This window comes from Daktulosphaira vitifoliae, unplaced genomic scaffold (genome assembly GCF_025091365.1).
Source record: "Daktulosphaira vitifoliae isolate Bord-2020 unplaced genomic scaffold, ASM2509136v1 Scaffold_1, whole genome shotgun sequence".
NCBI lineage: Eukaryota > Metazoa > Arthropoda > Insecta > Hemiptera > Phylloxeridae > Daktulosphaira > Daktulosphaira vitifoliae.
In genome coordinates, this window is record NW_026099572.1 from 88,458,211 (window position 1) to 88,471,426 (window position 13,216).

Here is a 13,216-nt window from a genome sequence, read left to right on the forward strand (position 1 = left end):
AAAAAAAAAAAACACATCATAGTAAAATTAATACCTTCTCAGCTTCGCATCGAAGCTAAAATAACGGGAATAGTAGTGATGATAAAATGTTTTTCAAATGCAATATTGTTTTTAGTAGAACGTAGGAAAAATAAAACAAAAAAACTCTGCATGACTGGAACATAGCATAGTTGGGGTAAGTATAGAATCTATACTTGTCTCTTATAATTTATAAAATCACGTATACTACAGATGATACCTGACAATGATTTTCATCACTATCATAAAATTCTTCAATGTGAATCTGTTAAATGTTTATCATTTATATAGTTTCATATTTCAATGCCATCCGGAGCAAGTACACTTGTACACTCCTTGATGTGACACTTATCACAACAACATCATAATAAAGATGATCAGCTTTATTTAGAGTTGGCACGATATTAATTGACCTAAGAAATTTTGACCGGTCTGTAATCTGGTCAAAATAAACAAATTAAATATCTGTATTTAAATTTTATTGTACAATATGATTTTTTTGTAAATTTAGTTGTTATCTTATAGAATGTTTGTTTTAATTATTTTTAATGCTGGACACTAACGAGTTAGAATCAAACCGAGTTAAATAGTTGGAAGGTATGGTAGTTTTACTTTTTAACTTAACTAGATAACTTAATAAGTAACTTTGGTTTTATTTTTTAATGAGTTAGGTAAGTTTTCACTAACTGTGGTTAATAGACGACTAATATAGTACAGAAATTAAATAGCAATTTCAATAAGTTATGGTAGTTTTAAATACAAAAAACATCACAATAGGAGCTTATTTTTTTTACAATATTACATTTTTTATTTAATTTCGGTGGCAATTTACTCATAGACAATAAGGTGTCAGGAGAAACTTTTTTTTTAATTTTATAGTACATGACATTTGATTTGATATATATTTAAAGGATGAGGTATTTCTGGAACATTTTCAAAAGTTCTATTTTTTTATACAATGTTTCAAGTTTTGAATGTCCCCTATATAAGGGGAAATTGTCCAATTTTAATAAAAAGTATGTCAAATGAAAGATGTTCTTATAATGTAATTAGAACAAAAAATTTGTGCTGATACATACATTTTTCGAAAAGTTATAGCATTTTAAAGTTGAAAATTTTAACATAAAAATATCATTTTTTTAACTTTGGCAGCCGTTTGCAAGCAGAAGATCGGGACAAATTTTTTTTTGAACTTATAGTATTTATTATAAGCTTTCATTTGACATATGATCACAAGACGCAGTATTTCCGGAACATTTTCAAAAGTTAAGTTGAAAAAGTTCTACTTTTTATACGTATTTTTCAATTTTGAATGTCACCTGTATAAAAGAAAATTTTCCAATTTAAATAAAAAGTATGTTAAATGAAAGAGGTATATATAATGTATTTAGAAAAAAAAATTGTGTTGATACATACATTATTCAAAAAGTTATGGCATGTTAAAGTTAAACATTTTAAATCGAAAATTTTAAGAAAAAAATACCATTTTTTAACTAAGGCAGTCGTTTGCATACAGAAAATAAAGTGTCGGGACAACTTTTTTTTTTTTCATTTTATAGTACATGACATAAGCTTTCATTTGGTATATGTTTAAAGGACGCAGTATTTCCGGAACATTTTCAAAAGTTAAGTTGAAAAGGCTACTTTTTGTAAAAAAGTTGCTATTTTAAATCCCCCCTGTGAGCAAGTTAAGTGTTAGATTTTCAAAAAACTGATATGAAATGAAAGAAAAATAAAGGTTTCAATAAAAAAAAAAAAAAGTTGTTTTGTTAATTTTTAAAAAAGTTATAAAAAATTGTAATTTTTTTGGAGATTTCTCCCATTTGCGGGGAACGAGGGAAAATTTTTCAATTTTAAAGAGTAATGTCTTCAACTAGATACGATTTGTGATCTTTTGACGTATTGTTGAAAGAAATTGGTCCAGTGAGAATTGAGAAAAAGTACTGACAGACACAAAAAAAAAAATAATAATAAACACATCATTGTAAAATTAATACCTTCTCAGCTTCGCATCGAAGCTAAAATATATAAATTACACTCCGCGTGAAGATATTGGACTGTCTATGTATTGAACAGCAATAATAGAATTTTCGTAGTATTTAAGTATTTTAATAATATTATAAAAATTGATTTATTTATAATTTTTATGCTATTTAAATTGATTTTTTCTTTGAACAGAAAATTTTTTTATTAACTAATGTATATTAGTTAATAAAAAAAAAAAATAAAAGTTATTATTGCTATTTGAATTAACTAATAACTGGGATTACTATTAAAACTTATAAATTATAACACAGCTTTATTTTTTAAAATTAAAATTATAAATTGAAAAAAATGACCAGATGTCTACCCTAAATTTTAAATAAAAGAAGATTGATATTTATATTGATTGTGGAGTAAAATAAAAAAAAATTAATTTTGATCATTTGATACATCGAAATCTATTTAATTGTTCATGAAAGATTTTAACTGGTCAAAATCCCAACCATAGTAATTAATAGTTGGATGTGAAATTCGCAAAGAAAGAGTAAATAAAAAAAAACAATCGTAAGAGTATTACTTACGTTTAAAATAATCAAATAGTAGTCTTACATACGCCCGATGCGCTAATGGTGGTGAATTAGTGTGCGATGTTTTACAAAATGATTTTCCATTACGAGTTCGGTCTTCATAATCTACACTACATGCACTGATTATTTTGTATTACACTGCGTTGATAACACTATCAGTATTAAAAAAATAGAATAAAGCATGTCTGAATTTTATTAAAAATAAGTCGTTCTATTTTCTCTTTGAATTTAAATATTTAATATTAATCTATATTTCATATTTACACTTATATGATAATTACCTTAGGAATAAATTAGGATTATAATTACTATAAAGTATGATTTTTGAAGGTTGTAGTAATTTTCGAACTAGAATAATATTGTCTTTATTAAGTGGTAAACCAGTAAAAATACGAAACATTCGTTCACAAGACAATGAACCTGGTCTTAAAGGTTAGTCAAATTATAAATATTCTTAAATTTAATTAATTTAATTCTAGAGTTGTTAAATTGGTGACACTTTTTTTTTAAAGGTTATTAATATATTAAAAATAATCAATTGCTTTGATATTTTAAGGAACTAAATTTTATTAGTATAATCTAATAAAATTAATTTTATACAAATTTTCTACTTAAGTAATTATTTTTAGAAAACACTTTAAATGCTATTAATTTTTAATTAAAAGAATGAATAGATAAAATATATGAAAAAAATCCTTTAACATTGAATATTATCATGATTTTTTTTTAATTGAATACTTCAAGTTAGAGAAAATTATATATTTTATTAATTGAAATATTTTTTCCAAATAATCAAATATATTTTGAAATATGAAAATCAAATTTTCTAAATTAAACTTGTTGAATAAAAAAATATTGATATTTTTATTCCTGTTAAGCTGTGTAATTAATAAAATTATGTAAAAACCTCAAAATCCACTCTGTAATAATTATTATGATAAATAATTTGTAATGAAATTTTTTTAACTAAAATAAAACTAAATCAATTCAAATAAATTTTCTGTAATAACTAGATAGAATGGTAACATACACATTTATGCCCATAATTCGTCATAAATGGAGTACTGCATTTTCCTAAGGTGCACATTATACTATTAAACATACCCTAAGTGGATTAACAAGTTTATCATCATTTTTAAATTTTATGTACTTTCAAATTTTTTTTATTTTTAGAATTATAAACTTAAGATAAGAGTAAATTTCTCGTTAAAAATGTTTAAAATCTTTTTTTTAGAATTTGAAGTTAATTTTTTACGTTTGGTTGATAAAATTACCAATGGTACCTCATTAGAAGTCAATGAAACTGGGACTGATTTATATTTTCAGCCTGGACTATTAATAGGCGGTTCCATCAGTCATGAATGTTGCAAATTACGCGGGATTGGATATTATTTAGAATTAATTTTTATGGTTACTCCCTATTGTAAAAAAGGAATACACATAACACTTAAAGGAGTCACTAATAATGAAGTAAGTATTATTTTAGTTAAAATGATACAAGTCACTAACTTTTCAAAATTGAATTTTTTTTAATATTATGATTATGTATGTATTTATGCTACTGTAAAATTAAAATGTACAGACATATAATATACGAGGTGTGATCAAAAAATACTCGGATTTTTTAAATAAAACTTTATTAACTCAATATTATTCTATATAAACATTATCACCTGCAAAATAATCTCCCTGGGAAGCAATGCACCGCTTCCATCTTCTTTTCCACTTTTGAAAACATTCCTGGTAGGCACTAATTGGAATGTCCTTTAGATCGATTTCCGTATTTTGTTTTATGTCATCAATTGTTTGAAAACGACGTTCTTTGAGCGTAGATTTTAACTTCGGAAACAAAAAAAAGTCACATGGTGCCAGGTCGGGTGAGTATGGTGGTTGTAGAATTACTGTAGTCTGATTTTTCGCTAAGAACTGACCAATGAGCTGTGAGCCGGGTCGTTATCGTGATGCAACATCCAAGGACCTTTTTTTCAATTTTCTGGCCTTTTTTTTCTAACATTTTCTCGTAATCTTTTCATGACTTCTAAATAAAAAAACTGATTTACTGTTTGTCCTTGAGGCACCCATTTACGATGAACTATACCACGAAAATCAAAAAAAGTGATTAACATGGCTTTCACATTTGATTTCACCTGCTTTGCTTTTTTTGGTCTAGGAGAATTTGCTGACTTCCACTGTGACGATTGACACTTGGTTTCAACATCATACCCGTAAATCCAAGTTTCATCACCAGTTACAATATTTTTTAAAAAGTCTATATCAGTTTCTGCTCTTTCAAGAAGTTCTTGAGAGATGGTCTTTCGGTTTTGTTTATGTTCATTTGTTAAGAGACGAGGAACAAATTTGGCTGCGATTCGGCTCATGCCTAATTCTTGGTAAATATTGGCAAGAACCATAAGATATTCCGACATCTTCTGCAACTTCTCTGATAGTTAATTGACGATTATTTCTAATAATTTCATGAACACGAGTAACAATTTCATTTGTTTTACTGGTCAATGGTCTACCAGATCGTTCATTATCCTTAGTGGATGACCTACCTTCCTTAAACCGTGTAAACCACTCAAAACATGCTGTCCGAGACAGATCATCATTTTCAAAAGCTTGATTCAAAAGTTTGAAAGTTTCACTAAAACTTTTCCCTAATTTAAAACAAAATTTTACACACACACGTTGTTCTTCTATTGTTTCCATTTCAAAAATCGACGCATGACTGAAACATGTTTTTGTAAAAATGCCATAAAATAAAAATAAATATTGTTATCAATTTCAAACCAATGCTCAAATTCTCGTTAGAAGTTACTTTATCGAATTAAATTATCGGGATTTCGTTATCTTAATTGATATAAATATTATTAACACAGTCCGGGTATTTTTTGATCACACCTCGTAAATACCAGCTACAACAAGTTGGAATCATTTTTAAAACTGCACAAGTCAATTGTACATTTTTAATTTTTAAATTACCTATTAGTGACCTCTCTATAGAACTTTAACATTTTTTGGTTAAAAAAAAAAAATTTATTTTTGATAAACAATCAAAATAATCAATAAAAATATTTATATGATTAAGATTCATCTAACCTAAATAGTAAATTTAGATTTTATAAAATATATATCTAAATTTTTAATGTAGTTTACTACATTAAGGGGTGTACAAAAATGTCTACATCATTATTTTTAATATAATTTTTTTAATTTAAAAAATAAATCCTTTTTTTAACCTACCCAATTTAGTTGTTCATTATAAATTAGAACTAGTTCATTAAAATTAAAAGGCTTATTTTGAGTAGTCATCAACCATATTGTTATAAAATATTTGATATAATTTAGAATTACTATTGGTTTTTTAAAAATATTTAAACTTTATAATTTTTTAGAAAGATCCATCAGTAGATGCATTTAAAACGTGTGCTTTACCAATTTTACAAAGAATATTACTTCTAGCAACTGATGTAACAATGGATATTAAAAAGCGAGGAATGGAGCCTGATGGTGGAGGAGAAATATACTTTTCATGTGAACCCGTTAAATACACAAAACCAATTCAAGTAAATAAAATAATATTCATTTTTAAAATCTATTAACTTAGTTATATTAAGTTAATCTATTAACTTAATAAGGGTGTACTAAATTAACTCATTACTTCAACTTAAAAGTAAGGAATATAACTAAAAATGTATACAAATAGTAATTGAGGCTATGATGTAGGAAATGTACCTATAAATACTGAATAATTAATATACAATAATAAATTTCATAATTAAATATTTAATATGTATTTATGTATAAATAAAATTATTATAATTGATGAAAATTACTTTATTTATAGTTAACAGAATTTGGAAAAATAAAAAAAATACGTGGAACATTTTTTTCATTAAGAGTGTCACCAACAATTGCAAATAGAATGGTAGAAAAAGCCAAAGCAAATATGCTAAAATTTATACCAGATGTATATTTTACAGTTGATCATCCAAAAGGAAAACTTTGTGGAAACTCCCCAGGTTTTGGTGCAAATATAGTTTCTCTAACAACAAATGGTATAGTTTTAAATGCTGATAGTGTCTCACTTCCATTTAGTGGCAAAAGAACAACTGCAGAAGAAATAGCAGAAAACGTCTCGTCTGCTATGTTAGAAGAAATATGGCGAGGAGGTTGTGTAGATTCATCTTTTCAATCATTGATACTATTATACATGGCACTCCGACAAAAAGATGTATCTCATGTTGTTCTAGGACCATTATCTCCATACACGTAAGGATTATAAAATAAATCTTTATCCCTCTCATAAAAATTTAATAATATTTTCCCCAAATTAAAATCATTTGCATTAGACCCTTTAATATTTAAAAAATATGTGTCTTAATATTATCTTAAGTTCTTTGTTTTTATATTAGTTATATTATAATTTTATTTAAATATAAACTAATTCTATAATTAATATTTACAGAATACAATTTTTAAGACATTTAAAAATATTTTTTGGAATAACTTTTAAGTTGGAACCTTATAATAATATCAATGAAGATGAAGACCTACGGCAAGGTTACAACTCGAGAATTCTTGTAACAGGTGTTGGTATTGGTTATAATAAACTTATTTAAAATTTTATATATTTGTTACATTTTTTCTTAGTAATCATTTACAAAAAGTAATGATATTAATTAAATGTAAAATTTTAAATATGTAATTCATTCTTTTTTATTTAATTTTGAAGGAAAATAAGTTGTTTATTTGAAAAAAAAAATCTTAAATACAAGTTTTTGAAGTACAAAGAATATTTTATATTCTTATAGCTCCTATTAATCCTATTAAAACCCAACTCCAGAAAATATATAAAAGTAAAATGTATGGAAATATAATATTAGTAAGGCTTTATCAATCTAAATGCAAAAGAAGCATTTGCTCCATGCAGCAAAATGTTTACAACTAAACTAAATAATAAAAAATTAACGATTATTTTTTTTTCACATAAGTTCAACTAATATAAAGTTTTTAGCTTTGATGCGAAGCTGAGAAAGTATTAACTTTATATGTGTTTTTTTTTTTTTTGTTTGACGCTAATTTTTCTCACCTTTCTCTGAACCGACTTTTCTCAACGATACATCAAAAGATTACAAATTGTATCTAGTTGAAGACATTACCCACTAAATGTCCTTGCAACTTTAATGAGAGGGGCCAATTTTAAATCTGTTTATTTTTATTATTTTTTTGTATCACTGTTACAACTTATTCTCAGTTCTCACTGGAACGATTTTGATGAACAATACGTCAAAAGATCACAAATTGTATCTAGTCGAAGACTACCTTCAAAAATTATATCAATGAAAAATTACTTATTATTTTTGTGTTACTAACAGTCTATAATATTCTAAATAATTTGGTAACATGTTGCTATATAAATCATAAATCTAAAAAAAAATAATTTTTATTTTCATCTGACTTAAACAAAAATATTAAAAAATTATAATAAAATTTTATAATACACTCAATTAAGTAGATTTTTTTAACAACATTTTGATTGTTTTTTTTAGTTAAATCATTAAAATTAATTATGTTCTGAATATTTTTAAACATCAAAAATAATTACTATGATTTCTATTTAAGTGATCTATTACAATAAAAATGCAAAAAACAATATTGAGCTTTTCTGATAATTTTACAGTAAATAGTAGTAATAGGAAATATTGAATAGTAACTATTGAACTATTCGATAGTTGTCCACTATTCGAACTATTCGATAGTCATTCAAAAACTATTCGAATAGTAAAAATATTCGATAGTTTATTCGAATATTTTTAAAAACTATTTGATAGTCTATTCGAATAGTTTTTAAAATATTTGATAGTTTATGATAAAATAAAATATTCGGTGGTATAAACACAATTCGAATAGTTAATCGATAGTTAAAAATATTTGAAAATGCCCATCACTAATTTTTATTATTATTAATTGTATCCTATTTATAATCGTAGTACCCTGAATAAACAATTTTAAACAATCTTATTTAGTCGTTAGTGTTATTAAAACAGCAAAACTATAAATTTGACTAAAATGCACAATTTATGCACAATAATAAGTTGTTACTAGTAGATTTTGTGATAAATAAAATATCTAAATTAAGTTCAACTGAAATATCATAATGTTTGATATAATATCCTTAACTATTCTTTTTATGAAAAAGCCCAATTTTAAACATTCAAAGCAAATTCAATTTTACTTGAAAAGGTCTCATTTCTTTATTTTTAACTAAAATATAAATTTTACTAAAAATGTTAATTGAAGATCTTGGAATAACAATAAGTGGTTTATTTTTTATCTAACTTTTTTTTAAAAATCTAATACAAAAGAATTCTGTATCAACTAATATTAATATTTTTTACAAAAATACAAGAAGAATTGTTAAAAAAGTGGTGTTTAAGAACATGTTCAAAATATATTTCATTTTTTCTTTAACTTATTATTTTTAGCTAAAATATGTTAAATAAATTACAATATGTAAAAAAAAAAAATTATAAAGAATTATTATTTTTTAAATATTAGTAGGTTGATTTTAACAAACCAACAAACAAACAATACAAATTTATACAAACATTGTCAACATCTATAAGTCTTAGTTCTCCAAATATAATACTTGAATTCGTTAAATTAAGCATTTTTAGGATTATCACAAGTCAAATAGTACAAATTATTGAATTTTTTTATTTATACAGTATATTCTGTTAATGTATAAAGTCAAAATGGATTTTCAAAATTTTGAAAAAAGGATTAAGCTACTCATGTACTGATAGCCTCAATTGATGATTCTAAATATTCTTATTAAAACACATTCTTTAGATAAAAAAGAAGAACCTCATATCAAATTATAATTTGTCTATCAAGCAGATGGCTTTAAAATCTAAAAGTTTATGCCCTAAATTGTTTAAAAATAGCATGTCAAACTATTTAAAACATAATTAACTTTTTTTAAACATTGTTAAAAAAATATTTTTGTTTTTTGTTATAAAATAAAATGATATATTCTATAATTTAATTGCTTCTAACTGCTTGTCAATCATATATTAATATCCAAAATTAACAATATTTACAGTACTATAATCTAATATATTTAAAGGGCGAAAGTAAAGAAAAGAATAGTTTTTAGTTATTCTCTCAATTATATGGAAAAAAAATATACATATAAACATTAAATTGAACCATGTTGAAATTTCAAAAAAATGTTCTATTCAAATTCGATTTTTTAATTGTGTTGTATTGATATTGCCTTAAAATTATAATTTTACTTACCACAATGTTCAGGTATATGTCCATTGAGAAGCCCTACTGCATGAGCCTTTTTTACTATTTCCCATGGATACTCTCCTGTACGGTCATATTCAGCAGCTACAGGAATTATTTCTTCTCTAGCAAATTTTCTAGCAAGATCCCTAAATTCTTTTTGTGTATCTGATAAATCTATAATATACAATAACTGTTATTAAAATGACATTTAAAGATCAAATAACTGAAACTTACCAAGTGAAAATGAGTTTTCTCTTGGTTGATCACAATATTTCCTAACAGCAATAACAGTCCTTGGTATACGACACATACAACGTATAGTCTAAATAAAAAATACAAATATTTTTATTTATATTTTAAGATATAAAATTATTCTTACTTGATTGACACCTATCATTTTAAATTATTGAATTTCAAACAACACAGGTACTTAACGTAGTTATTGTTAATAAGTTTGAAAAGTAGGTTATACAAAAAAAAAATTAATAATATTTGAATGATTGCCAATATGTAATAAATTACATATGCAATTCAATAATTAATTATTTTTTTACAGGATATTTAATTTAATAGAATATTTTCTTATAAAACAACTATGTGTGTTGCACATTAATTAGTAATGTTTAATTGACTAATAAATTTCAAATAAGATTAATAACTAGGATTAAAAATATGTCTAATCATCACAATTCAAAATAAATATTAATCAAGGAAATTTTTATCAAAAATAATAATACATATTTTTTGTTTCTATGAATATCCGTTCACGAATAATATTTATAAGATTCAAGCGCTAGTGACCTATTTATCAGCTGATTTTATTATCAACTAGAATAGATAATCAAATAAAAAGAAAAATGAACTTTTGACAATTATTATCTTCCTCTTCTACTTTTTGATGCTATGAAACCATTAATCTATTTAATATTATATAAATAATTTATTTATTTTATTATTTTCTTATCATCAAATACGTGAAGTACAAGTTGTGTATTTTTTATTATTTTACTTAAGTTTGGATATTTATTTTATTTCTTATGTTTTAATATTTGCATTCTGTTGTGCAATTTATATTTAGATATAAATCCTATTACTTTTTAATTATTTGTAATTTTCATCATAAAAAAATTTTAATTGAATTTAAACCAATTAGGTTAAATAAATCTAAATTTTTAATTTAAAATTTATCAATCATCATTTATAAAACAATAGAAAAGGGTTCAAAAATAAGATTTCAATATTTATTAAAAGTTAGATATTCATTTTGAATTATTTAATGAATGTTCATTTATGGCTTCCTAGCAACTCAAACAGATCCCACTATTATTCTTTTAAAATTTTGTATGGAGAAATAAAATAATTCATAATATTATTGTAGAAATAATTATTGTTTCTTTGAAATTTTATCTTTTGATATTGCGAGTGTACCATGTCATCAGTGTAGAAAGGGCGTTTTTAGGTCAACTTTAATGAGAGGAACTAATTTTAAATATTTTTATCAACTTGTTTAGACATAATTGGCACAAAAATTGTTTTGAACTATAAGTACAACATTTTCAAAGATTAAAAAAAAATGTTCTCCTTACGTTCGAAATAATCTGCTAAAACTTATTAGCTTCGATGCGAAGCTGAGAAGGTATTAATTTTACTTCGATCTGAGTATTTTTTTTACACGTCTCATTCGTCACTTAATAAAAATGGAAATTTAGCTAGCTCAAATTTTAAAGTTCTTTTTCTCGACTTTAAATTTAAATATGATTATTTTTTTATACTATGTCATTTAGATTGATATAATATTTATGAAAATCAGTGTAATCCGCTTATAATAAAATAAAATACAAAACCAAGAATTTTAACACAATAATAGCATACTTTTAAATACGGTAGCTATTTTCACCATGTATTTTCCTAATAAGATATTTTAAAATAAAATAAAATACAAAACCTAGAATTTTAATAGAAAAATAGCATATTTTTGAATACGGTAGGCATTTTGGGCATAGAAGATAGGTCGTCGGGACAAATTTTTTTTTTCATGTTATAGTACATAACATAAGCTTTAATTTTATATATGTTTAATGGACGCAGTATTTCCGGAACACTTTCAAAAGTTAAGTTGAAAAAGTTCTATTTTTTATACAATGTTTCAATTTTTGAACGCCCCCTATATATGGGGGAATTGTCCAATTTTAAAAAAAAGTATGTCAAATGAAAGATATACTTATAATATATTTAGAAAAAGAATTTGTGCTGATAATTACATTTTACGAAAAGTTATGGCATTTTTAAGTTGAAAATTTAAATTCGAAAATCGAAAATTTTAACACAAAAATAGCTTTTTTTTAACTACGGCAGCCATTTGCATGCAGAAGAAAAAGTGTCGGGACAATTTTTTTTTTCATTTTATAGTACATGACATAAGCTTTTATTTGGTACATGTTTAAAGGACGCAGTATTTCCGGAACATTTTCAAAAGTTAAGTTGAAAAGGCTACTTTTTGTAAAAAAGTTGCTATTTTAAATCCTCTCCAATGAGCAGATTAAGTGTTAGATTTTCAAAAAAATGATATCAAATGAAAGGGAAATATCTAAGGTTTTAGTATAAAAAAAAATTATGTTGATTTGTTGATTTTTGAAATAGTCATGGAAGTTTTAAGAAAAAAAAGTGAAAAAAATGACAAAATTTTATCGATTTTTAAATTTGTAATTTTTTTAGAGATTTCCCCTATTTATAAGGAATGAGAGAAATTTTTTTCAATTTTTAAGGGTAATGTCTTCAACATGATACGATTTGTGATCTTTTGACACACTGCTTATCAAAATCGGTCCAGTAAGAGCTGAGAAAAAGTGGCAATAGACACAAAAATAAAACACATCATGGTAAAATTAATAATATATAAAATATATTAATTACATGTTTTTGTACATCTTACATGCTCATTTCTTATCTTATCTTCTCTAGTTACTCCACTCATCCATCTAAGCATTCTCATCTCTACTACACTCATTCTCTGCTCTACTTTCTTATCAACCGCCCAACACTCTGAACATACATCATAACTGGTCTCACTACAATCTTGTAGAATATACTTTTTAGCCTCATTGGAAATCTTTTGCACAACTGATTTATATTAATAATGTAATAGATTAAAATTAATACTTATTTTATGATTTATTAATAAACAAAGATTTGCTCGAAAAATATTTTTAAATCCTTTTTTTTTGTGGGAGAATTAGTAGTGTTATTGTAAAAATAAAGGAAATTGACCCACCTACCGCCGGTATCGTATTGAAGGGCGGCCAATTTTGAAATGCCTATAGGCGAAAAAT

The 13,216-nt window shown here is 24.5% G+C and overlaps 2 protein-coding genes across 2 annotated transcripts in view; one reads left to right on the forward strand and one right to left on the reverse strand.

The window, feature by feature from the left end:
• Positions 1-10,543, reverse strand: part of LOC126894190 (probable medium-chain specific acyl-CoA dehydrogenase, mitochondrial) — a 21,090-nt gene extending 10,547 nt beyond the window's left edge. Inside the window, exons 1-3 of the mRNA XM_050665017.1 lie at positions 10,267-10,543; positions 10,122-10,209; positions 9,894-10,061 (exon numbers count right to left, since the gene is read on the reverse strand). Coding sequence (XP_050520974.1) covers positions 9,894-10,061; positions 10,122-10,209; positions 10,267-10,284 — 274 coding nt within the window. The 5' untranslated portion in view covers positions 10,285-10,543. The remainder of the gene's footprint in view (positions 1-9,893; positions 10,062-10,121; positions 10,210-10,266) is intronic.
• LOC126894192 (RNA 3'-terminal phosphate cyclase-like protein) lies at positions 2,754-7,296 on the forward strand. Its single transcript, XM_050665019.1, has 5 exons — positions 2,754-3,020; positions 3,823-4,058; positions 5,984-6,154; positions 6,436-6,860; positions 7,057-7,296. The coding sequence occupies exons 1-5, from the start codon at positions 2,906-2,908 to the stop codon at positions 7,208-7,210; spliced, it is 1,101 nt and encodes a 366-aa protein (XP_050520976.1). The 5' UTR covers positions 2,754-2,905; the 3' UTR covers positions 7,211-7,296.
• Positions 10,544-13,216: the final 2,673 nt, after the last annotated feature.